The following is a 26,185-nucleotide window of genomic DNA, read 5'->3' as shown; positions in this document are numbered from 1 at the left end:
GGCGGGGTAGGGAGGGCTTTTTTTTTTTTTTTTTTTTTGTCTTAGTCTTAACCAGTCTCCCAGTTGGCCCCTGACCAATTTAGCAAACTCAGTTACCGCTTGTTTATAAAAACAGAGGGCTTTCCTCCTGGTCTCTGTGAGGGGGTTCTGTGGAGACACTGTCTTCTCCCCTAGTTGATGCCCACTTGAGCTCCCCCTGCCTCTGCTTCCAGGAGAGGAGGAAGGGATGACCTCTGACCCAAGGGACATGGAGGCCCACCAGGGAATCCCGAACCCCTCCCCGGACCTGAACTCCAGACTCCAGAACAGACAGCTGGGGTAGGGGTAGGGGGCGGCCCTCCTGGGGGCACTCAGTGGCAGGCTAGTGCCAGTGGCTAGCAGGGCCCCCCCCCCACCTCAGCCAGGCCCTGCTGGTTTTCACCCACCTTCCCAAACACACAGCTTCAGAGCGCTCCGGGGCAGGGGCCCACCGGTGGGGCTCCTGGGTGGGCATAATAAAATAAGCCATCTGGGGGGCCGTGGGGGTGCCTCCGGCCCCTCTCCCGGCCCTGGTCCCTGCCCCACCCGGCCCAGGCTCAAGTCTGCTTGGCTTGCAGCATCTCGATGAGCAGGTTGTTGCGGGGCATCTCATTGCCCAGGTGCTTGTGGTACAAGTACTCCTTGGCCTGCATGCTCAGGGCCCGCACCTCCACCAGGCACAGCAGCAGCTGCTGGAACTTGTCCCCGCAGTGGGGGTAGTGGCACAGGGTGTAATCGAGCAGGGCAGCGTTGGCTTTCTCCTGCGCATCCTTCACCAGACTGTAGTTGTTCAGGAACTTCCCGTCTGCAAAGGGAGGAGCTCTGTCACCGGCCCATCGCCAACACCATTGCCGGCATCACCAACACCAACACCCACACAGCTGTCACACACATGGCCACCAACCACCCAACCGCAGACACTGCCATCGTCACAGTCACCAGCACCACTGCCAGCCCCACCAGGTGTCACCGTGGGCATGTTACTTAACCTCTCCGTTTCCTCATCTGTACAATGAGGTGAGAACTGTACCCACTTCACAGGGAGTCAATTCATGGAAAGTGCTTAGGAGAGTGTCTGGCACATAATAAGGCTCGAGATGCCAGTGATCATTATTATTGCTTCTCAGCATGGCCGTTAGCGACACCATCCCCATCCTCATGGTTGAAACCATCCTGTCACCGTCATCGCCCCCCAGTGCCATCACCCTGCCATGGTCCTCACTGTCCCCCACTGGCACCATCAGCTGCATCACCGTCATGACCAGAATGGCACTTGGTGAGAGGAAGGCTTCAGTACCCCATCTTCAGTACCCCAAGGAAATTCTCAGGGACGAGGATGCTCACTGCAGCAGCAGTGATGGTGGCGGTGGGAACCAGTGAACAACCTGCCCAACTGTACACGGCAGCCCTGCTCCCTAGCCTGGCTGCACCCCAGGGACTCCTGCGTAACAGAAGTAACGGAGGAGACATGCGTAGGGCTGCATGGAAAAAATTAAAAAGGAAAGATTAGAAGGAGCTCTATAAGGCAAAGCTATTTACAGAAATTTGAAATACCCACGTCTTATGCAACAACACTGACAAACAGGAAGACCCAATTTCAGTGGGAAGGAATGGTTGCAAAGGGGGGAATGGGCTGTGCATAGACCAGTGATCATTTGTGCCATGAACAGCATGTGACAAATGCATCCCCTGCACAGTGGTCCAGTGAACAGACAAAAAATGAAATGTCATCGGAATGAGACAGACATGGTTTGAATCCCAGCTCCCCCATTTGGAAGCAGATGACCGGAAAGGCCTTTCTTGTCGATGCGAGGTGCAGTGTCAGCCTTGTAGGATGGGGGAGAGCTTGGGTGGCAAGGAGGGTCAATTTCTTGTCACCCAAGTCCTCATCACAGCCCGCAGGCCTCTTTCAGCTCCTGGGCAGCATCTCCAGCTGGTGCTCTACCTGTTGACTAAGGATTGATCCCCAACCCCCAATCCCTAGCCCAGCCCTGCCTGGGAAGTGGCCGTCCACCCCATCCCCTCTGCCCCCCTCACGCCCGGCCCTGCTGCTGTGGGGCAGTCGGAGCCCAGCATGTGCAGCCCTCGGTGCTTCTAATCCCCCTTAACACCCACTGCGCCAGGAGGACCCGATGCTCCTGGCAACCCTGATCCTCAGCCGCCCCCAGTGTGCCTGCCGAGGCCCGTGTTGTCCAAAGTTGGATTTAGGGAAACCTGAGCTAGGCCCAGAGCTTACAGCAAGACCGGCTTGAGCCTTCACCTCCCCCTTTCCCGCCCCCTCTCCTTCCCTTCAGCAAGAGAGCCGAGGTCACTTTCTTCCTCGCTTTCCCAAGATCACCATGAGCCCAAAGACGGTTTTGTGCCAATTAGGAAGAAATCCCCCTCATCTACAGAGACGTAGTTTGGTGAGGGTCAGGCAGGTTAGATTTCAGCCTCTACTTGCCTCCTGCCTCAGTGCCCTTGTGCAATGAACAGCCTGCCCAACTGCTCCCAGGAGCCCTGCTCCTGAGCCTGGCCTGCTCCAGATGCACTCAAAGGTGAAGGGAAGTCCTCCCACCGAGTTGGCCTCCTAGGGGAAAGGGGTGCCTACTGGACCCACCCTGCCCCAATCAACCTCCACCCCAATTCCGTCCCATCTGCCATCCTGTTACCTCTCGTCCCCTACCCTCTCTGGGGCAGGACCATTCTCTTGACATTCACTATAGGAAGCTGGGGGCCCAGAGAGGGGTAGGGACCAGCTCAAGGTCACACAGCAGTGAAGGGACCCAGAGGAAATCGCTGGGGATGTTGCGGTGGGGAGGAGGGTAGAGAGGACCGACTGGGATGCTGGAGTAGGGGCAGGGGTAGGAGGAGTCTGGGGAGGACTGCGGCCTTGGGTTTCCCAGGATTTACTGTTCTCAGCAGGACTGCACCAAGGACAACAGGACAGAGTGCAGGGGGTGGGTGCAGAACAAGGGCAGCTTTCAGGGACAGGCCCCCTTCTCCTGGCAGCAATATGGGTCCCTCTGCTCCCTGCAGGCTAGAGACCCCCACTGTCCCCATCAAGTCGGCTACAGGGCTGGGATGTGGGAGCACAGGTGCAAAGTGAGCTCCAGCTGCCACAGTACAAGACTGTGGAACCGGCTTCCTGGGTACCCACCGGACACATTGCATCCAGCTCAGCTAATCCCCACGGACAGCCAGAGAGGCAAGAAGGGGTATCTCCAAGGCTCAGAGGGAGTCAGAGCCCGGATTCAAATCCAGGTCTTTCTGACTACAAACCCCAGAACTCTCCCTGTGGGCAAGCAGGGGCCGGTAACCGTGCCAGGGCAGTGGGATGGAGCTTGGACATGGGGGACTAGACATGATAATGTTATGTTCCTCCCAATCCAGGATCCCTTCCCAGGGCCTCATTTCCTGGATTCTAAGTTTTCGCAGAGAGGCCAGTCTGGGCTCCAGCCTCGACCCCCTCTTCACCTTAAGACCTTGAACAAGCCACTCCCCTTCTCCAAGCCTCTGTGCCCTTTCTGAAGGGGTTTTGTGAGGATGTTGGAGGTACAGAGCCAACATCCAACACCCTGTAGACCCAGGAGCAGCATCCAGCAAACCGAGAGACCCCCACCCTCACCCCTTAGGGTGTCGGGGGTTCAAACCCCAGCTCAGCCACCAGCTGGGTGACCTGGGGCAAGTCACTTTCCTTCTCTGAGCCTCAGTTTCTAGTCATCTGCAAGATGGGGGAAAGTTCATCTCCGCCTCACCGGGCAGCCAAGGACTGGAAGAAGCCGCGAGCCCAGCTCTGGGCCCTGAGCCACCCTTGGGTGGAGACGGGAGCGACAAGCCTGTGCCCCGGGCCGCGCGGCTCCCGGCAGTGCTTGAGGTGGGAGGGGGCTGGGAGGCGGCGCCCCCACCTCAGGGAGCAGCCGGCCGAGCTCTGCGGAGCCAGGGGCCCCCAGGTTCTCAGAAAGGCCCCCTTTTCACGGTTTAATTGAAAATTTGAATAATCCTTTCATTCCAGCGAGGCATAAAAAATGTTGTCCCAATAGCAGTGACTCAGGCAGGCGCCCCCGCGCACAATGGCCCCTCGAGTGGGGCTGCTATTCAGGCCGCCTTTTGTTGGCGCGGAGCAGTGGGTAAATTGCAAACGCTTAAGGGAATGCTGCTGCCGACGCCTCAATGGAAGTCAGGAAATCGAATGTTAGGTCAATCCATTAAGCTTCGATTAAGTCCTCGTCGGAACAATGCCAGCCGGGCCCATCTTCATAAACACCGTGATTGCCAGGAGAGAGGCACTAATTTTAATTAAACCTCCTTACCTGCCTCCGCTGCCGCCCGAGACGGCTATTTAGATGCCAAATGGCACCCTATGCGGAGGCAGGCGAGAAGGAGGTGCTGAGTGAGCTCGGGGGCCTGGGTGGGGATGGGGGGGCTCAGGCATCACCGTTCAGGCTGCCCAGACTTGGGAGGTGCTGCCCGAGGTTGCCGCCCAGCTTGCCAGCTCCCTTCTTGACATCCTTTTCCCATGCTGCAGTTGGAGGGACCTTGCTAAAATGCCCATTTAATCATGCTACTCTCTGCTTAAAATCCTTCCCAAAAGAAGGCTCAACGTACTTGGCCTGGCATTCAAGGCCCTGCACAACCCAGCCCCTGCCCACCTCACCAGCTTTCTCACCAGCCCTTCCCTGCCCCCTACAGCCACACAGAACTTTCAGGATTCCTCATACCTTTGTACAGGCTGTTCCTTCGGTCTAGAATGCCCTTCCTACTGCTTGCTTTGTTTTCACCTAGAAAACTCCTACTCACATTGCAAAGCCCAGCTCAGAGGTCCCCTCCTCCAAGTAGCCTTCCCTGATATCCCATGGTTTCTCCTCTCTGGCCCAACCCTGACTATACAGGACTGCTCAGGCTCCTCTCCCAACCTGGAACCTGCCAGCCAAAGGCCTTTGTAGCCCACCAATCCTCCTCTCTCACTTCTCTCCCATCAGCTCAGGCAGCTTCAAGTCTCAGGGCCTCTTCCTCCTCCCCTGGCAGCCCCAACCTCACTGGCATTTCTGGCTGGCTGGGCTGGGGGCTGCCCCACCCACCTCAGCCAGACCCCAGTCCTTCCCCTCAAAGATAAGTCACCATCCCAGATATGCCAAATGCAGCAATCCTCTGAGCGGGTGCATCATGGAGACATGCAGCACTGAGGCCTCACTCAATTGTTCTCTTCATTAATTAACTTGTTCATTTGCCCATTAACTTAGTCATGATAATTATGATAAAATAATACCGACATACACTTATGAAGGACCCGGCCATGCCCCAAGTGCTTTTGGGAATTCGCTCATTAAATCCTTAAATCCACGAGTTAGGGATTATTATGATGGCCATTTACAAATGGGAGAATAGAGGCTCAGAGAGGGAAGTGACTAGCTGAAGGACACTCAGTCAGAGAGGGAAAGTCCAGATTTAGGACTCAGCACTGCTCCCCCTGCCTCTCACGCACACACACATACACACTCTCTCACTTCCTCGTCCTGCCCTTCAGCCTCTTCCAGCCAGGTACTGTGGTCACTCTCTGGCCTCTTAGGCCTCAGCTGCTTCATCCGGGAAATGGGGTGAAGGCTAATGCCTTAGCATAAAGGAGGGGCCGGGCAGTCACAGCTCTGAATGTGGCAACTTGCCTGGATCCCAGGGGGATGGGCTCAGCCTTGCTTGTCTTCCTTACACCCATGGAAAGAGGGGGCCTGGAGTTATCACCAGGTGGAGGCCCCACTGTTCCAACCTTCATTCCATCTGCATCTCTGCTAAAAGATGTATCTACCTGGTAAACTCCTACTCATCCTCCAAGACCCTGCTCAGCTGTCCTTCTTCCAGAAAGCTTCCAGGCAGAGCCTTGCTCTCCATTCTGGATTCCCCCAGCCATGTCTATTCCTCCATCCCAGCCCTGACCACAGGGGGTTGGAAGTGTCTCCCTGACTGGGAGCTACCTGAAAGCAAGGAACACCTCGATGTCTGCAGCACCATTGGGCAGAGGGCAGGCACTGGAGATGGTTGGTGATACAGGACTGATGGGGCTGGACTTGTGAGAGCCCAGAGGGAGGGTGGAGGCTGGAGCAGCATGGACTGGACTGGGCTGGGCTGGGCTGGGCTGGAGTCAAGAGGACAGAGGACAGTGGGAGGGAGGCACCAGATACTCGGGAATGGAGTGAGCTGGTGGGCTGAGCTCACCCTCTGCCTGCCCCTTCCCAGCTTTATTTCCTCCTCAGTACTTATCACCATCTTCTAGGCTAAATATTTTATTAATCATTTATTTTACTAATCATTTATTTATTTTACTAATCATATTTATGTTTATTGTTTCTCTCCCAAGAGACGGTCAAGATCTACCAGCCAGGGATTTGAGGGGCTTTTTGTTCACTGCTGTATCCCCAGTGCCTTGAACAGTGCAGTTGCTCAGCAAATGTTTGTAGGATGGGTGGATGGATGAAAGGATGGATGATGGATGGATGGGTGGATGGATGGATGGATGGGAGGATAGGATGGATGGAAGGGTGGATGAATGGGGGATGGATGGAAGAGAGGATGGATGGATGGGAGAATGGATGGATGGATGGGAGGATAGAAGGATGGATGGGAGGGTGGATAGATGGGAGAATGGATGGGAGGGAGGATGGATGGATGGGAGAATGGATGGATGGAAGGATGGATAGATGGGTGGGTAGATGGGTGAGTGGATGGATGGATAGATGGATGGAATGATGGATGGGAGGGTGGATGGATGGATGGATGAAAGGATGGAATGATGGATGGGAGGGTGGATGGAAGGGAGGAGGGATGGATGGGAGAATGGATGGATGGATGGGTAGGTGGATGGATGAGAAGAAGGATGGATGGGCAGTGGATGGATGGATAGGCAAAGAGGTCTGGCCCCCAAAGAGCTCAGAATCAGCATTTGGGCTCCCCAGAGAGTAGGAAATTAGGAATAACAAAGGCCCCGGGATGGGAGCCAGGGGATGGAAACTCCTCAAATTGCACAGGCATTTTCTGGAGGTGGCAGAGGCACTTTTCTAGGACTTTTAGCCAGGAATTTATCAGCTTCTCAGAAAGGTCCTTGTACCATAAAGGGCAAGCCTCAGCATCATCCTGGCCCTCTGCATACCTACACAGAGAAACTGAGGCCCAGAGGGGGAAGCAACCCCCATTTTAAGAGCCAGGCCCTGGGCCAGGTCCCCTCACAGGCTCGTTCACTAAGGGAGAGCTCAGCTGCCCTCCCTGAGGTCCTGGGGCACGGCCCACCTGGGCCGCACTGGAGTAAGTCCTGCCGCAGCCACTGCCCACCCAGCCCCTCACCCACCTCTCCCAGCCCGAGGCCTCACTCACCAAGGCTGAAAAGGATGAGGAATTTGAGGCAGACAAACTCCTGGCGGTCCAGCTGCAGCGCGTGCAGCTGCAGTACCAACTCCTGTGCCCGCAACACCAGGCTGTGTAGCAGGGAACCTGCCTGGGCAGCCACCGTGGTCAGTTCCACCTGGGGCAGGTCAGAGGGCAAAGGTTAGGGGGCATGGGTAGGGACCAGGTCAAAGGGTACATGGCAAGAGGAATCCATCAGGACATAGGCAAGAGGGCATGGTCCAGGGGCGCCAGTCAGAGAGCATGAGTTAGATAGACTGGAGGTCAGGGAGGTTGTACCCAGCCCAGGCCCCTCAATTATAAGGCCCCACCCTTCCCAACTGCCTGGCCTGGGGCTGCCGCCTCCACAGGCCCTGCTGAGGGCACCCATGGCCTGCCCGCCATCCACCCCTCCTCACCATGGCAGCGGAGTGGGCCCCAGGCAGGTGGGCAGCTGTGAGAGAGCTGAAGGGTCCTTCACACACAAAGAGCTGTGCTGGGCACAGGGGTACAAACAGCTTTTGTGGGGCGTCTGCAGTGAATACCCTGTTATGCTGGGGGCAAGGGGCAGGGGCAGGGGAGGCAGGGGACAGGCAGATCTGCCTGGATACACACGGACACATGCACATGACAAACGAGGGCCCCCTCACCTGTGGGCATCTGACTAGGGGATGTGTTCACACCTCGGCTCCCAGCCACAGTGCCAAGGCCGAGTGTCCACTTCATGAAGTGCAGACACACAGACACGCACACCCTTGTGTGGTCACACTCTCACAGTAGCAGACACACACCCATGTGGACACACTTGCGGCAGACACACAGACACACCCCACGTAAACACATTTACAGGTGGCAGACAGACACATGGCTCCACGGGTCTTCACATTTACATGGTGACAGGCAGATACAGGCACCCATACACCTGTGTGTGGACATATTTGCACAATAAAATACAGTCATGCACAAATGCGCGTGCGCCTGCACACACACACACACACACACACACACACACAGGAACATTCTGACAGCCACGGAGATTTCGACCTGCATGTTGGCACGGGCTAACACAAATACACCCACGTCACACATTCCCTTCATTTGCACATGCATGTGGCCCGAAAGTCACACTCCTGGGACCAGCATTCCCCATTCCTGTCCCCGGACAGCCTGAGCCACCGAGGGTGAGGCCAGGGGCGAGGACAGAGAGACGGGATGGAGGAAGGGGATGGGGGGCTGAGCCGCAGTCTCCACCCCCCCACCCCCCTGTACCCATCAAGCCCAGTCCTCCCCGTGTCCTCTCCTGGAAGATCTCCCTTCACCAGACTAGACCCTCACAGCAACCTCTGGTCCCCTTTCCCTCCCGCTCTCTCTTGTTTCTCTGCCTCTTCTCACCAGTTGGGGGGCTTGTCTTCCTCCTTGAATGTGTCCCTGCCCAGGCAACCAGCGCTCTGAGGGATGGGTGGCTGCCCCCACTTCCTCCCTGCCTCCCATCTGCCCCCCTCCACATGCTTCCTATAACTAACTATAACCACATCCTCCTGCACTTAAAACTCTACGTGGCTCCCCAGGGCCCCAGGATTTAGGACCTGTGAGGTCTTGCCTGACTCTGCCCCTACCGATCCCTCCAGGCTCACCTCTCACCTCAACCCACCCCCCATGTAACACCCAGTCCCCCAGCACAGCCCACACACCAGCTGCGCCTGGTGGCCTGGCAGTCCTGAACTTCCCTCTCTGAGCCTTTGCCCATGCTATCCCCACTGCCTGTGGTGGAGGTAGGGATGCCCCTCCAGGTTCCCAGGAGCTGGCTCCTCTCAAGGCCAGGGTCAGGGCTGGGTCTTCCCAGGCTCTCCAGGGCCCAGCACTGAGGATCAGGCCAATGGTCACAGGGCAGTTGGGCCAGTGGGTGTCCCATGAACTTTGAGAAGGGGCTGATAACCAGGGTGCCCAAGGCCAGGCCTGGAGAGGCCCAGGGACCTCTTCCTGGGCCCAGAATTCTGGCAGGGCATAGTGGGGTATGGGGTGGGGACCCGCAGTTCAGTCACCTCCTGCCCGGTGACCAGCAGAATGCTGTCCTCCTTGCCATGCTGGATCTGGCGGTAAATGTGGTCAAACACCAGCAGCTCGCTCCAGCAATTCTGCAGTAGCGTCATCTGGTCGGCCACCTGGAAGGGACACGCATGCAGGGGTCAGGACCTTCCTCTCACCCCTCCTCCTCCCAACCCTCAGTTCAGAGCCCCGGCTGGCTATGTAACCCGGCAAGGCATTGAACCTCTCTGGACCCAGTTTTCCCATCTGTCAACTTCATCTAAGTGTGGCAGGGATCTAGCAAAATAATTAAAGAGGGTCTGACACAGGTGCTCGGGTGTCTTTCCACCCAGCAAAAGCAAATGGTCGTGACCATGACGAGTGGGACTCAGAACCATGAGACACCCAAGCAGCAAGGGCCTTAGAGACCCCCCTGGCCCAAACCCCTAATTTGAATCTGCCTCCTAAAGCAGAGCCAGGAGCCGGGACCTGGCCATCGCTGGCATTCCCAGTCCACGCCACTCCACAGCAACAAACGCTGAGCCCCTGTGGGTGTTCAGGGCTGCACTGGGCACTGCAGGTGACCGAGGGAGGACGTAGTACAGACTCAGTCCCTCTCAGCATCTGTGGCTCCTCAGCTAGCCGGCCACCCAACAGGTATTTCCTGGGCACCTTCCTTAGCCATGCCCTGTGGCAAATGCAAGCCATGAAGACCAGCATTCTTGATTCTATGGCTGACAGTTGTTATCACTATTCTACAGAGAGAGGTAACTGAGCACAGAGAGGTCAAGTAACCTGCCCAAAGTCACACAACTCCAGATCCGTGCTCTTAACCACGAGGCCATGGAAGAAGACGCTTGCCACCCAGGAGTTCACGGTCCCCGCTGGAGGCCCTCCCTAACCCGTCCCTCTTTGAACACCAAGTCCTGCTCATACATGGGCAGCACAGAGGAGCCACCCCCCAACCAGGAGCCCCATGGGCTAAGGAATGGCTCTTTTCTCGGGGGGTAGAAGCCTCCTCCTTCCCTCCTTTCCAGGGAGCTCCCTGGGACCAGTCCTCAGGCAGCCAAAGGGAGAGAACAGGCAAAGGGGACGAGGAGAAAAGCGAGCAGCCGATGGACACACAGATAGGCTCCTTCAAGGCCTGCCGCCCGCCCCCTGACAGCCCATATGGCAGGAGAATAACAGGGAGGCTCTGCCTCTGTCCTGCTCTGAGTCACCACTTCCTGTCCCTCTTCCTCACCTTGTCTCAGTGTCAAGAGCCACACCTCTCACTCCCTCCCCAGCAGAAAGTTTTTCCTACAGCCCTGCTACCCTTAGGACAGGAAACCAGCCACAGAGACACCTGGGCTCAGCACGGCCACCCTGGATGGGAGGGCCAGGAGAGACTGAGAACCAAGGGGGGCGAGTCACAAAGACGCATCTGTCCTGATCTCCCCAGGGCGGGTGGGGGCAGGGGGCGAGTGGCTGGTCCCCTGAGAGCTGCTGTCAGGAGGCTGCCTTCCCCCACCCCCAGTTTGCAAGGAAGCAGGTCCAGTTCAGGGCACATCTCAGGCCTCAGGCCCGCTCACCCCTCCCTCACCAGGCACTGCCCTCTGCCCACAGAACAGATAAAGAAACTTTGCCTGAGGGAGCAGGCGGGGAGCTGGGCTCCCCCAGGTGCTCCCTACTGGGCCAGTCCAGGGCCTGGGCACTGCCAGAGGCCCAGGCAGGAGGTGCCGGCTCAGGGGGTCACAGTGGCAGGGAGAGAAACCAGCCAGAGAGGGAAGGAGGGGGCGCGGGACCAGACTCTGCCCCCCCCCCCATTGTGGGCCCCAGAGCAGACACCCTTGTGCCCAGATTGAAGGAACAAGGGGGTGGGGAGGTGGAAGGCAAGAGATAAGGGGGGAGAATTAGGAGATAAACAGGCTGAGCTGCAGGCAGAAAGCCGCAGGGGTCACGGTGACCTGACTGGCCCAGGCCCGGGCACAGCCTCTGTTCCCAGATCTCAGACCCCAGGGGAGCAGGGGCAGCTCCAGGGTGGCAGGGGCAGGGAGATGCCACATGGGGGCAAAAGCTTTGGTGTCCATAGCCCCAGGTGGGATGCCCAACTCAGCTGTCCTCTACCATGATTTCCTGTTCTGAGAAGTGGGAAAAGAACCCCTTGCTTTGGGGGTTGGAGACACTGCGTGAATGAAGACATGCTGTCCGTCGTGAGGGGCACTCTTTCCTGCTAGACTTTGCACTTGCTTCTTCCCCTGGATGGACAGACAGACACATAAAGACACCAAACTCTGAAGCACCTCCCCACACAGCTGAGCACACGTACGCACACATACACCCAAACTACCCACCCACCATCCATGCTTACCTTTGTATTTGAGAGAAAACCCGAGGGCCGCAGCCGCCAGCTCCAGAAGAAAGCAGGTGGCTAAGAGGCTCATTTAACCAAAGAGGTTTGGTTTTTACCTTCCAAAGGTTTCTCCCGAAGCTAAAGGTTCCTTCTCTACCCTCGGGCCTCCCTGCCACCCTGGGAACAAGGACATTTGCAGTCCTGGCTGGCCTGTCCGCTCTACCCTCTGGCCGCCCACCCCCCGCTAGTCCCCCACAAATCTTCCTGGATCCTTGACACTTTGCAGCCTGCCTCGGAGATGGGGTATTTATGGGTGCCAAGCAGACCCCCCCCCCACCAGCAGGCCCCCGTGAGGAGCCCCCTGGGGTCTGATCTGTCTGGCGGCCGAAGGCCAGTGGACTCTAATTCTCGGTGGCTGACACGCCACGGGCTGGCCATGGCGCTCTCCAGGCCGAGTGGTCGGCGGGCCATCGTTTGTCAGCCCGAGGCTGACAGAGTTACTGCCGCTTAAATGAAACCATCCATCTGGGCACTTGACTCTTCCTCACCGGGGCCCCGGGGCTGGATGCTGAGGGTGAAGTGATGTCGAGATGGGTCATGAGGCACTCTTGGCTCTTTACCTCCTCCTCCCCAATTCCTATCCTCCATCCTCCCGGCCTGTCCTTCCCAGGAACTGTCCAGGGAAGCTGCCTGCCCAGGCCCAGGCCACTGTCCCCACTGAGCAGTGAGTGGCAGAGTTGCTGCAACCTTGCGGGTGAGAAGTTGCTTTATGACCCCAGGGCCTGGGGGGCCTTCATCTTCTTGCAGAACTAGGGTATGCTCAGAGGAGCACGGGGGTGATGTTTTTCCCTACACGGGAGTATGGATTAAATTGTATCACAGCAGAGGGGAGCAGTGAGGAAGGAGCCGATGCTTCCACTGACTGAGCACTTCTGGTGCTAACTCCTCTAACTTCCCTGGATGGACAGATTCCTAGCTCACTGAACCCTTGTAACAACCCCATAAGATAGGTGTTATTGAAATGCCTTCCTTTTTTTAGATGAGGAAACTGAGGCCCAGAGGCATAAAGTTGCTTGCCCAAAATCACACAGCTCGTAAGTGGCAGAGCTGGAACTTGAACCCACGTCTCTCGGGTTCCAGTCTTTGTTATTAACCTCGATGCTACTGTCAGATCTAACATGCTGTGATTGTGTGAGATGGAGAAAGAGAAACAAAGGGATGGCTTCCAAGCTGGGAAAAACAGAGAGGGCACCTGGAGCTCAGGGTCAGACACATCCTGGCTCCCAGCAATCCCAACAGTTCAGCTACAACCTCAGGACATCCCCAGGACAAGATGTCACCAGCATCACGGAGGGCTGAGTGGGCCTCCGGGAAGATCTCAGGCCCTGTGGTGGGAGCCTCATCCTGACCCGGGAATGTGGGGCCCCAGCCGTTTCTGGCAGGCTGTCCATCACCCACTGCCAAGGACCCAGGCTCTCCCAGTCCCGGCTCTGCCCTCTGCCCCCACTAACCTCTCCAGCAGTGCCCCCCAGGGCCACCTGGAACTCCCTGAACACGCTGAAGCCTTTTCACACTTCTAGGCCTCAGACTATGCCTAGCATGCCCTTAACCTTCTTTGCTTGCTTCCTTTAAAGGCATAGATCAAAGAAACCTTCCCTGGATCCCTCAAAGACAGCCATTTGCTTTCCTGCTGGACTCCCTCGGCCCCTTTCCCTTGCTCTCAGAGCCAGGGCATCCTATGTTGGCATTACCTATATATAAGCCTATCTCCTTCCTCCTCTAGCCTGACAGCTTCCTGGGTCCAGTTCATTTCAGTGTCCCCAGAGCCCAGCCAAAGTCCTGCCCCACTCTCAGAGCAAGAGAGTAGCCTCCTCCATCTGCTAGGATGTGATCTGCCTGGAGGTGGCAGGATGAATGGGATGACCTCGTAGTGGTGGGGAGCAGGGGAGAGGGAGAGTCTACGATCAGCCCAAAGGGGTAACAACGTCTCTCAGCACCCTCTACTTTTCTGCCCCCTCATCTCTGGCTTTGTAAACAGCCACCAGCCCAGGGCCCATTGGACCAGTGGGAGAGAACTTCCACATGGCAGACAGAAGTCTCTAATGGCTGGGCTGGTAGTTATCTGCAAGGCTCCTTCATGAAGGGGGGCGACCATGGTTCATAATCCTGGACTTGACTCAGAGACTCTGGGAAGGGGAAGCAGGAAGGTTCGGACCACAGAGAACCAGAAGCAGGAAAAAACACTCAGCAGAGCTGGGACAAAAGCCCTTCCCATCCTGCGTGAAAAACCCCGGGAGACTAGGAAGGCGGCCAGAGGAAGTGCCCTGCCCCTGGATCTAGGGTTCTGGAAGGCCGGGAATGCTCTGCTCCTCCTCCCCTCTTCACAGGGGGCTCATGGGAAATCGGTAAGAGAGGCTGGTGACCAACCTAAGGGTCCTGGGATTTTCATCCTCTACTAGGGTCTCCCGGCATGAGCGGAAGGTAGATGGGACTGTTCAAGGCCCTGCCTCTCGCCCCATCCTTGAGGTTTTTCTGGAGAGGGAGCAGTGATGAGATGGAGAAAAGTCCCAGCCCATGACAGACATGGGGCACATCCCTAGGCCTCAGCCATGACAGGCCCTCCACAGGAGAGGCAGGAACCATTGCCACCAATTCTTGCCATCCAGAGTAACCGAGGCCTCCAGACCCAAAATGTCCCAAGGGCTCACAGTGCCCACGCCCCACCTTACCCACCCCCAGCCCATCCGGCCACATGCCCCGGGAGGAAGCTCGGGCACAAGTGGCGTCAGCACTGACAATACTCAAGGCTGCAGTGGCCCCAGCAGGGAGGGCGATGGGCCCTACTATTTACACCCAGCCCCAGAACAGCCTAGGGTGGGCAGCCTGGGAAAGGCAAACACCGACAGGCCTGGGCCAAAGAGTGCCTGTTTTCAGCCCGGGGCAGGATGGGCCTTGACAGAGTGCCCTAATCACAGGGAGCCAACAGGGGCAGCTCGCAGGCCTTAGGGTGCTTCAAACCACTAGGCAGGACAACTGGGAAGTTCCTCCCTGTGTCTGGCCTCAGTTTCTCCTGCTGCTTTCCTGCTTACTTTAGCCTCAGGTACCTCAAGCCTCGGGGAGGGGGAGGCCCTGCATCAGGGGAAGTCAGCCTCACCCAGGAAGACGGTGGCAGGCCCTGCGACCCCCATCTACCCACCCACCTAGCCCCACACACAGATACACACACACACTCACACATGGGCTCAACCACCATTCACTCTTTCACCTGAGCTGGGAAGAAGAAAGACCCATAGGCACCACACGCTCTGAGACACTAAGGCCTCTCATCTATGACATTTGAGTTTGGGGGGGACAGGCAGCCTCCCTGAATGGGGGAACAAGGTGGTCTGGATGCCTTTCCCAACAGCCAACTGGGCCAGCCAGAGACAGTCTCCCAAGGACTCAACTAGTCCTTCGCAGGAGGCCGGGGTCCCAGAGAAAGAGAGAAATGCCTACAGAGATGGAGAACGGGGAAGAAAAGAGAAGGAGAGAGTTAGCATACCAGAGAGAGAGACAAAGGAGGGAAACGAAGGCAGAGAGAAAAGAAACAGAGGAGAAGGAGGGAGGGAGGGAGGGTGTGGGTAGTGAGCAGGGAAGCAGTGGGGGAGCCCAGGGGTGCAGAGAGGGACAAGGAAGGCCATGAGGGCCCAGATGCTCCTCAGTGCCCCAGTGTGTCCTCCCTGTCCCCAGATGCTGCCTGAAGCCAGTCAGGCAGGACAGCCCTATCCCCAGGGGTGATGGGGTTGAAGTTCAGGGAGCTGAGAGGACACCCCAGAGCCAGCGGCCTGCCAGGCAGGAACAGAAGGGGACTCACCTCCAGCTCCTTGAAGACCATGCACCTGCGTGCCCAGTCCACGATGGAGATGAAGGTCTGGTCAGCCATCCTGCACAGGAGGCCGAAGGGTGCAGGCTGGTCAGGGCGGCCTTTGGCCGGCTCCTGCAGGCAGCCCACGATGCGTGCCCGCACTTGGTCCTCATCTGGCTCCAGCTGCAGTAGCTGCAGGATGAGCTCGGGCATACCGGGCCCTCCGGAGAAGGGCTCTGGATAGCCATAGGGTGGCCCAGGCTGTGGGGGGCTGGCATAGGGCTCCGGGAACTCAGACTTGATGGCGCGGCCAGAGAAAGTGGGGTACAAGTAGCCGGCCAGTGGCCCGTGGGTGCTGGGCACGGCCATGGGCAGGGCTGGGGCCCCAAAGTCACCCAGCGGCTCAGTGGGCGGGCCAGAAGCTAGGCCTTTGGGCTCGGGTGCATGCAGGCCAGGGGGCAGCATGTAGTCCAGCGGGGGAGGGGGTGGTGGGGGCACCCCCATCGGGGGGCCTGTCTCCAGCTTGAAGCCATTGGCTCGAATCTGTGCCTTCTTCTGCTGCTTCAGGGCCCGGTCCCGCTTGTACATGGGCCCAAACTTGTTCCGGCCTCCCCGCATACGGTCAGCACGCACAGCTGTTGGCAGGGGTGGAAGGTCAGGATCACCCTCCACCAAGCCGCCCACCACACTGCCCCTCTCATAGATCTTTCCTAAACATGGATCTGTGTTTCCTAAACATAGGTCATTCCCCTGCTCAATATCCTTACATGGCTCCCACTTGCCCATGAGTGAAGTCTATCTCCTTAGCCTAGCATTCAAGGCTCTGCCCATCTTTCCAGGTGATACCTCCTTCTCCTCCACATTACTCACCCCTCTGCTCCTCTGCTTGGCACTTCTTCCTCCACCCCACCTTTGCGGGTCCTTCTGCCTCAAACCCCTCTTTTGTCACCAGCTCCATGAAGTGTTCCTAGATTCACCCAGACAGAATCCACTGTCCTTGCCGCTGGATGTCCTGCTCTTTACCCACTCTTATCATATCAACTGGTAACTGTGTGTCCCAGGCTGAGAGCTCCTGGGGGCTCAGCTCTGGCTTCAGGTGTCCAGCACACAGCTTGGCAGGGAGAGGGCAGAAGTAACGAGTCCTGGTCAGCCTCGTTCGCAGCTGTGGCTGTGTCTGGCTGCTTGTTAAATGACTGTGTCTGTTGAAGCCCTGTTGCAAAATGACCCAGGCTTCCCTCACTAGCTTCAAGTTTGAAGCTGCATTTAGGGCTGGCCAGGCTCTGTGCTTGGGAGAGCAGGGGACCTCTCTCACTGACCAGATGTTCTTTTGCCTGACCAAGAATGTGTCACCAGCCAGACCCAACAGGTGCATCTCTGCAGCTGTAGCATGGCCCCAGCTCCTGCTTAGACAGAGCCCCACCCTGGGCTCCCAGGAGAAAGGAGGAGGGAGAGGGTGGGCGCTCAGCAAGAGACAGTGAACTGGGAGCCAGCCTGGCCAATCTTCCCACCTCCGCAGTGGGCATCCCTGCTCCGCTCCCTCTGGCTGCTCCAGGGTTTTCTGCTGCCCACTCCAACCAGTTCTCCTGGCTCCTCAGGACATGGAGATAAGGATGTGGACTCTGGGGACAGCACAGGATAATCCCCTCACATCAGGAGTCCCTCTAAGTGCCAAGACATGTGGCCTGCCAGTCGAGGAGCCACTTGGAGCCATGTTGCTCAAAAACTTTGGCCAACAACTGCCTGCTCGGTGTGCTGCCCGGCTCGGGGCCAGAGGGTGGAAACCTGTGACTGTGCCCTTCAAAGAGCTCATGTCTTTCCTGCTGAAATACCTTTCCTCCCCTCTGGACTGAGATCTAGGATGATGAGGGTGGGGAGGCAAGAGTGTATCAGGGTCCTATGGGGAAAATTGTTGCCCACTTCCCAGCCCTCTCCAGGGGTAGCTACCAACACCGAACACTGTGAAAAGTAATCTCACCCACTGAGTGAACGCTTTGGATGGACAGATGGATGGGCAGAGGAGCAAGGGCTGGACAGTGAGAATGGACAGATAACAAAGGAAGTAATGATAATAATAACATAAAGGTCAATGCTGACCTGTTGAGCATTTACTATGTGCCAGGCTCTGTACTAAGGGCTTTTCATACCTTCTCTCAATCTTCACACTAACTCAAGAAGGAAGGCGCTATTATTAAGTCCGTTTTTCAGATCGGAAATCTGCAGCTCAGAGAGGGTGAGGAATTTGCCCAGTGTCACCCAGCCTGTAAGTTGTGGCACTGGGATTTGAATCTGGGTAGAAGCATTGAAGTCTCGGCTCTGGCTGGTGCTGGGAGTAGGGGCAGAGCCGGGTCCCACCCCAGGGGCTAAGGAGAGGATCATCTCCCTAGGGTCCACTTCCAGATATTCCTCCAGCCCAACCACGCTGGTTCTGGTTGCAGCCCCTTTACCACTCCCCACCCCCCCCACTCCCTCGCAGGGGCCCGTGACGTCATGCAAGGGGCCAATCACCTGGCCCCAAAAGCTTCCTGAAGGCTGGTGGTGTCCTCTGCTCTCCTCCCACCCCCCCGCCCCGGCGTCGGAGGTCAGGAGTCGGGTACCCGCGGCGCGCGCACCTTCCAGGCGCATCCCCACGGTCAGGCACTTCTGGAAGCGGCAGAAGGGACAGCGCTTGCGCTGCGTCTTGTCGATCTTGCAGCTCTGGCTCTCGGTGCACGTGTAGTGTTTGTTGTTCTGCACCGTGCGCTTGAAGAAGCCCTGGGGAAGAGGGGAGTCAGCGCGGGAGGGGCGGGCCCCGTCTCTCCCCGCTCGGCTCACGGGGACTCAACTCTGCACCTCCGCTCAGGGCCCTCCACGCGGCTCCGCCCACCGGCCGTGTCCCCTGCCCGCTCACCTTGCAGCTCTCACACGTGAGCAGCCCGTAGTGGTATCCGGACACCTTGTCCCCACACACGGGGCACAGCTCGTCCAGGTCCTCGTCGTACGAATAGTCCATGCCCGCGGCGTCCGCCTGAGGAGGGAGGAGGGGTCGCCGCGGGCCTGTCAGCATCTGGCGGCACCACCGCCAGCCAGAGCGTCCTCCTCGCCGGCCCGTCCCGTTGTCCCCAGGACAGCACCTTGCACGCTGGCGAACGCCGCCCGTTGTAGGGCACCCGTCAGAGCGCCCTGAAGCAGCCCCCCAAGAGGATGTGCACGATGCTGCCCCGATTGCCGGCTTTTAAAGACCTGGTCCCCACGTTCTGCTCCGCGGCTCCCCCCACCCCAGCCCCTAACCACCTCCCCTCAGGCCTGGGGCTGCCCCCGAGGCCGCGGCCCACTCCTCCCGCGCTGCCCCTGCCGCGACCCACCCAGGACTCCTGGATTCGATACGCTTTGACCCAGGTTCGCTTGTCTGAGAACAAAACCCCGATTCTGTGAAAACGAAATGGGGCCGGTCGCCGGGTACATGCCAATAAACCAGGGCGGAGTGGGGCCGGGTGTTCTGGGGGCCAGACAGAGACAGTCTGAGAGAGACAGAGAGATGGGCAAAAACGCGGGCGAGAGACACTGACCACCGCTGCTCAACGGAGAAAGAATCCCCGGGAAGACAGAGACAACGAAAACCCGAGAGAAACAGAGACACAATAATAACCGCATCGGAGACAGGAGAAGCAGAGAAAAACTGGGCGAGGTAGAGGCGGGGGGTGCAGAGAGAGACAGAGAACGAAAGAGAGGGAGCAGACACAGATCAGATCCCCAAAGAGAAAACCTGGGGTTGCAAGACTCAGAGTCAGAGACACAGTGACTAGACAAGAGACAGACCGAGACACCGAAAGACGAGGAAAACCCGGGAGGGACCGAGACAGAGAGAGAAAGTGACAGAGACACTGAGAGAAAACCTGGAGAGACGGAGGCGCCCAGAGAGAGGGTCGGGGACGGGGAGACGCACAGAAATGCAAGCCGGACCTGGGGCTCCCGAGCTCGCAGGCGGGGCCCCTCAGAGACCGTCCCGGACAAGGGCCGGAGCCGAGAGAGACGGAAAACCACGGAGCCCGGGACAGAGATCCCGAAAGCGCGGGGCCGCTGGGGCCCCCGGGCTGGGCGAGACAAAGCCCGCGGCAGCGACGGCCAAACGCCAGGCGCAGCCGGCGTCCCCGAGACCGAGACGTCGGGCGGAGAGGCAGCGAAGAGAGCGCACAGCAGCCCGCGCCGCCGGGCTAGGACAGCAGGCAGGGCACGTGGCGCAGAGACCTCGGGCGGAGACCCCGCAGGCTCCAGGAGGCCAAGCCGGAGGCGGGGGAACGACCTCGGGCGGAGAGTCGAAGTCCCAGGGAAGGAAGCGCGCACAGCTCGGGCCCCGGACGCGAGATGGGGCGCGACGGCGGCCGCGTCCCGCCGGGTGCCCACCTGGCGGCTGCTGCCAGTAGCAGCGCCCCGCGTCCCGCCCGCGCCGAGACCCGCGCCCCCAGGCGGCGCCGCCAACGCCGGCGATGAGCCGCACCCGGGCGCAGCGCCGCCCGCCCGTGATGACGGCCGCTCGGGCCGGGGGCGGGGAGGCGGGGGCGCTGGGCTGGCGGCGCGGGGCCTCGGCGCCCCCTCCCCCGCCTCCCTATCCCTCGCCGCCGCCCGGGCCGCCCCGAGGCGCACCTGGGACCCCGGCCCTTCCGCCGCCCCTGCGCGCTGCGCGAAGCCGCCGCGATGGGGCCCCGGGCTAGGCCCTCTAATATCAGCGCGTGCGGTATCCGGGGGCGGAGGCCTGGCCCGCGCCCTCCGCCCCCGCCCCCCCCAAGCCGGCCTAGCTCCCTCACCCTCTCAGCCACCCCATCCCCAGCGCGGCTCCCCGAAGCCCGCGCGTATCCAGGGAGCAGCGGAACCCGGGAGCCCCGGAATCCAGGCAGGTGCAGGTACAGTTGAGTCGCAGCGAGTGCCGCGCTTGGGGCGCTGGTCGTTTGGCAGCATGGATGTGGTGAGAGCGAGCGTGGGGGAACCGTGGCCAAGGCACGGGTTCAAGGCTAGAAATCAAGTTTCTCAACGTGGCCCTGCCATATTTCCTCACTCGAGCCTTAAGCAAATTTCTCCCCCTATGGTTCTCAGTTTTCTCATCTGAGAAGTGGGTGTGATGACTATACTTCTTTAATTGTGGTAGTGCGGACGAGCCATGTAGTGTCGGCAAAGCACGCGTCTGGCACGGAGGAAGCGCTCAGTAACCGGCTGGGGGACCGGGGGCACACCCCTTCTCCTCCAGGAGCCTCATTTTGATCGGCGGGAAACGGGAATCGTGGTGATCCCGCTCTGCGAGTCCCCCGGGGTCTGGTGAGGACCTGACGCCACCCAGGGGGCGGAAGCGCTGCGAGAACGAAATGCTGCCCGCCCCCCACCCCTCCACCCCCGCCCCGGACGGGAAAAACCCTCTCCCCACCCCTCCAGCTCTGCGCTCCCACCCGGACTGGGACGGGGGATGGGAGCTTCCCGCAGCCTCGGGGACAAAGGGGTCCCCGGTCCTGACCGCACCGAGCAATTGCTCTGGGTTGGAGAACGTCCATGGGCCACTCTGGTTTTTCAGAGGAAGAAATTGAAACGCGAGACAAGTCTCGAGAAGGGAAGAAGTGTAATCCTCCGCCCTGCCCCGCGGGCACCCAGGGTTTGAGCGAGAGGGAGTTGCTGGTGGTGACGCCAAGAAGCCAGTGGTTTTCACGCCGGGAAATAGGCAATTATGCAGCCTCAGTGGCGCAACCAACCGAAAGACCCAGGCCTGAAGGCTCGGACCCTCGGCGGAGCCGGCCGCTGGGCCCGTCCGGAAGCCTCTGACTTCTGCCAGAGCTTGCGCCTTGGTCCCGGGAGACGACGCTGGCGACCCCACGCAGACCACCCCCCATTTCGCTCACTCTGAGGAGGAGAGGAATCTGCCGCCGATTTGCTGTGCAAGCTCGGGCAGGTCACTTTACCTCTCTGAACCTCGGTTTCTCCGTATATAAAATGGAGATCTGCTCTGTAGACGGTGTTCTGCGGTTTCCATAGAGTCTATGGGCAAAAAATCTTGGTAGGGAGGGAGAAGAGAGAGTGCCAGCCTGCCCGAGTTAGCCGCAGGTCCTCCATTCTCCACCCCACCCCCCAAGCCCCTGAGACAAAAAGCCTGGTGGGGCAGGTGGGGGAGGCAGGGGCTCCTTCTGCCTCTGAGCAGCACCCCGCCCCCAGGGAAAGGGCCCTCAGAGTGGAAAATGGGAGAGGGAGCCCCCCAGCAGAGAGCAGTGAAGGGAGGTACACCCGGGAAGGCTGGGTTGGGGTCCCCTCACCTCCAGTCAGTTTCCCTGGGGTGGGGTCCACTTGGGATCTCCTGGACATTGCTAAGGAAGACGGTGTGAGTAGTGTGAGTGTGAGCACAGGTCTGGGCTGGGGGGCCAGGTGCAGATGGGAGCTGGACTCTAAGCCAGTTTTCCCTCTTCTCCCTCCACCTCAACTCCCTTCTCCTCTAGGTTGGGGGCCCTTGGGTTGACTGTCCAGGCTCCATTGCACCCCACACCCCTGCAATGCCAGGTCCCAGTCTACCACATGGGGAATCATAGCCCCCACCCACTTCCCCAGGAGAGCAGACAGAGGACCCTCTTCTCCCCACAGACCCAGCCCAGCCACAGAAGCTGGACTGACAGATGGCCACTGGAGACAGAGCCTCGGATCACACAGAGACTTGTCGGAATTCACAGAAACACACAGACACGGAGGCAGGGAGAGCCAGAGACTGGAAGCCAGGGGCCCAGAGACACACGGACACATTCACAGATTACTAGACTACGACCCACACACCCCTGTGCACCCCCAACTCCAGAGAGCGGGGCACTGGCAGACCCCCACAGGACCCGTCTCCACAAGCCTAGCCCCTCCTATCAACTGCCCAAGAAAGAAGAGGGGGTATCATGGTGGAGGGCAGGTCTGGGGAAACCCTGGACCCCTTCTTCCTTCCCTGCCCAGGCAGCGGGCACCAATTACTCGGCAGAGCAGGCAGTGGCCGGCCCAGGCCGCAGGGAGGCACTGAGGAGGGAGGCTGGCCATTAGAGGCCTGGGCCCAGGCCCTCACTTACGGAGCGGAAGGCGAGCTCTCACGCCGGATGAGGGTAGACAGCGGGTACCAGGGATCCGGGAAGAGGTTCCGGTGGCCCCGGTGGGGCAGTGGGGACCGTGGGCACGCAAGAACTCCCTCGCGCCACGGTGGGTGGCGGGTGGACAGCAGGCTGGCGCTGTCCGTCCGTCCTCCTCCTCCTCCCCGCCCTGGGTGGGGGGGCCACCGGAGGCCCAATTGGTCTCTGCCCCCACGTGACTCTGCAGGCCTCTCTTCTTTGTTGGTGTTTCTCTTCATTTAGGTCTTATTTTTTTTCTTCTCCTAAAAGAAAAAAAAAATACCCCTATCTATCTGGGGGCCGCGGGTGGGGGCGGAGGCCAAGGCACTCTGGAGGCCTTGGCTGGCTGGCTGTTCCAGGCTGCTGGGGGAGCCCAGAGGCAGGGACCCCACGTAGGCGGGTAGGCAGCCTCGCTTGTTAGCGACGGGGTGGGAGTGGGGCCTGATTTATGGGATGCTCCCCCAGCCGGCCTGCAGCCCGGCCTCTCTCCCCTTGAATGCCTACCTCTCTGGGGCCTGGCCCAGCAGGGTCCGGCCAGGCCCAGAGATGGGAGTGGCATCAGGCCAGGTCAGCGCAGAGGCAGGGGCATGGACGGCTTGACCCTGGTGCTTTGACCTGGTTCTTTTATTGCTTCCTGAGGTGAAGAAAGGAAAAAGGGGGCAGAAGGAAGCAGGTAAGCTGACTGAACACCTCCTGTGGGCATTCCATGTTGGCTTCTCTGATCGTCTCCATCTACTATTGGGCTAATGCTCCCAGTAGATAGCTGGGAAGACTGAGGCTGGGCTGTCTTCGGGGCCAGGTGGTTGGCTGCAGGAGCCCCAGGCTGGGCCAAGTGGGCAGCTAGACCGGGATAGGGTTGGGTGGAGGGAAGGGGGTTTTGCCTAGAAGGCTGGCCCTCTGGAAGAGGCCTGGGAGGTCCCCACCCAATCTCCAGGAGTAAACAGATCTTGAACTTTTCTGGTCCCACGGGGCTCAGATGCCCCTGCCCTGTACCCCTTCCATGCGTGGCATGCTCACTTGGGCATTTCTTCATTCATCGGACGTTCCCCAGTGCACGTTAGGTGTCGGGCACTGATTAAGGCATGCTGTTCCAGGCACTGAGGAGCTGCAGTGAAGACAAGGTAAGAAGTCCAGGTGCTCAGCGGGTTTACCTTCCAGCCCTTTGTACTGAGAGACGGGGGGAGCCTGGAGGGGTCCCAGGGAGCAATCACTGTGAAGAACCACTATCCTCTACCCTGTTCATTTGAAGAAATAGGCAAATCATGAAGAACATGTCTGGCTTGGGGTGAGAGGGCTTTTTCTGGATATCTAAAATCACCTAATTTAAAACTCAATGTGTCTTTTTCTCATTTGCTGCTTAAAAATAAAAGTTTTATTTGTGAAAATACATTCAAGACAGTGGTTTTTGCTGACAGTCATAACCAACTTACTCTACTGATTAAATTATTCTAATTCTACCTATAACTTAACATACGGCTTATTTCCCAACATGCATGATCTCATAATTAGGTCTTTTTCTCCTATGCAAGTTCTTACTACACATCTCTTGCATGACTGAATTTAATGAGTCCCCCTATTTTAATGCAGTGATTTTATTTCTGTATTAATACCATTAATCCTCTGGATTTTTGAAAGAAATATCCCAGTAAATGCCCTATGGCACCAACATGCCACATACCTGTAACATCAACGACAGCAACAGAAAAAAAAAAAGTCGTGACTATTTGCACTGTTTTGATGGGAGACTTTGTAAAATGGGGTCTACTTTCCCTGCCTTTTTAAAAAGAGCAGACAGGATCTTTGAACACCATGATGCCAAGGAAAGAGCCAAGCTGACTTGGCCACAGTCTTGTGGTGAGTCCTTGAGCCCTGAGGAGAGTTGCTGAGGGTGGTAGCGGAGATTCTGGATTAAATCCCAGTCCTGCCACCTTCTAGCTGTGTGACCTGCTTCCAGTCCCTTCCTGTCTCTGGGCCTCGTGTTCTCTTTGTAAAATGGAGACAAAATGAGACAATGTAACATATTCGGTGACTTCCTGGCACATAGTGTGTGCTCAATAAACGTCAGCACAACACAAACTACAAACTGAAGAACTGGCAGGTCTGTCCTCAGGGGCCCTCTGTGTCGAGCCTGAGATTGCACCATCGTCATAATGTTTGCCCTTCTGTGATGGAGTGACTCACCTCAGACAGGGGAGCCCAGGGGAGGGAAGGCTCAGGGCTGATTTGTCTTGGGTCCACAGAAACCAGTGCAGAGCAAGCACTGGTGAGCATTTGTTGAATGACTGTTTGTCCCTGCACTGAAGGCTCCCAGATGCTGCCAGTGGGCATAGAGGCCTGCTGCCAGCTCCTCCATTGTCCTGTTTGTTTCCCTTTAGGCAGTCACTGTCGCTTCCCATCACCACTCAGGCCAGGCACTCCTCACCCCCTACCCAAATTTCTGATCCAAAGTGGCTATGTTGGGTGAACGTCCCCTTACTCTGTGCTGCCCCTCCCCTGCCCTCGCCTCTACCGGGTGTTCCGTGGGAACAGGAGGAGCCAGGGGTTGCCAGAGGCTGGAAATGGCGAGGCCCTAACACGAAAGTGCCTCTGTGGGCCTGGTCTGCTCTACCCACCCCACACCTGTAGTCAGTCTTGAACCCTCTCCACCATTCTGGGAGGTAGGTAGTTTTTCCTTCACCTCCCGAAGTGGCATTTGAGAGATAAGGAAACTTGGGCTCAAAGAGATGAAGCCACTACCCAAAGTCACAGAGCGGGAGCGTGGTGGGACCGGGCTCAAGTCCAGGCAGTGGGAGTCTGGGGCCTGGGCTTCAGGTTCGGAGCGGTCCTGGCTCTGCCGGGGTCCCTGGGTGGCCATTGGCTGTCTCTTTCAAGTTCCAGCCCAGGTGGTTCCAGGCCACCTACCCCCCGGGAGGAGGAGGAGAAGGGATATAGTCCCTCCCCAGGCTGCCTGGGCCTCCCTCCCCAAGAAAACAAAGCCCAGGGTCTCTCTCCTAAGTGGGGACTTTCCCAAAGTGCCAGGCCTATTTCCTGGAAGTGAAACAAGGAACAAACAAACCTGAGACCCAGAAACTAAAAGAGAGAGGAGAAAGGGGTTGGGGTGCAACGGAGAAAGGAGATAGAAAAAGAGAAAAGCCAGAAAATGAGGAAAGGGAGAAAATGGAGATGCACTGACAGCAAAAGAGACCCAGAGATGGTCAGAGCCTGAGAAAGAGAGGAAGAGATCGAGAGACTGAGGCAGAAAATGAGGAAAGAGAGAGGAGCAGGGGCCCAGAGAGCTGGAGGCAGAGGGAGTGTGGAGACCCCGAGCGGGGCAGAGGAGGGGGTGGGCCTGCTGGCAGCAGCAGAGGCTGTTTCCGCTGCACCCCTTATCAGCCTGCTGCCAGATGTTCAGATCCGATGCCAATGTCAGAGAAGTCCATAGTGCCGGGTCAAGGCCGTGGCCGCGGGAGCCTCAGCTGCAGTGTGGGGAGGGGGGCCGGGGGGCGGCAGGAGACCTGCTCGGTCTTCCCCCTCCGCCTCTTGGCTTTCTGG

The 26,185-nt window shown here is 58.4% G+C and overlaps 1 protein-coding gene across 4 annotated transcripts; it reads right to left on the bottom strand.

The window, feature by feature from the left end:
- Positions 1-25,924, bottom strand: NR5A1 (nuclear receptor subfamily 5 group A member 1). 4 transcript variants are annotated; one of them, XM_037797993.1, is made up of 12 exons: positions 25,391-25,924; positions 23,672-23,889; positions 23,159-23,288; positions 22,619-22,917; positions 21,836-21,886; positions 21,488-21,563; positions 18,457-18,573; positions 18,179-18,320; positions 15,579-16,204; positions 9,411-9,530; positions 7,360-7,507; positions 1-823 (listed from the first exon to the last, which is right to left on the bottom strand). In XM_037797993.1, the coding sequence occupies exons 4-12, from the start codon at positions 22,891-22,893 to the stop codon at positions 576-578; spliced, it is 1,803 nt and encodes a 600-aa protein (XP_037653921.1). In that variant the 5' UTR covers positions 22,894-22,917; positions 23,159-23,288; positions 23,672-23,889; positions 25,391-25,924; the 3' UTR covers positions 1-575. The 4 variants fall into 4 exon arrangements, with proteins under 4 accessions (XP_037653921.1, XP_037653922.1, XP_037653924.1 ...); XM_037797995.1 differs by lacking the exon at positions 25,391-25,924 and having other exon boundaries at positions 669-823; positions 7,360-7,476; positions 23,672-24,577; XM_037797994.1 differs by lacking the exons at positions 21,836-21,886; positions 25,391-25,924 and having other exon boundaries at positions 23,672-24,577.
- Positions 25,925-26,185: the final 261 nt, after the last annotated feature.

This window comes from Choloepus didactylus, chromosome 10 (genome assembly GCF_015220235.1).
Source record: "Choloepus didactylus isolate mChoDid1 chromosome 10, mChoDid1.pri, whole genome shotgun sequence".
Classification (NCBI taxonomy): domain Eukaryota; kingdom Metazoa; phylum Chordata; class Mammalia; order Pilosa; family Megalonychidae; genus Choloepus; species Choloepus didactylus.
This window is presented reverse-complemented; position numbering and strand designations above follow the sequence as displayed.

Bases quoted from the DNA above. Each gene is read 5' to 3' on its own strand.
- NR5A1 (XM_037797993.1), bottom strand. From the start codon at position 22,893: ATGAAGAGAAACACCAACAAAGAAGAGAGGCCTGCAGAGTCACGTGGG. The intron at 18,321-18,456 runs GTGAGCGGGCAG...CCTCTTCCCCAG, and splicing joins TCACGTGTGAGAGCTGCAAG to GGCTTCTTCAAGCGCACGGT. The intron at 16,205-18,178 runs GTGCGCGCGCCG...CCCTGCCAACAG, and splicing joins CGTGGGGATGCGCCTGGAAG to CTGTGCGTGCTGACCGTATG.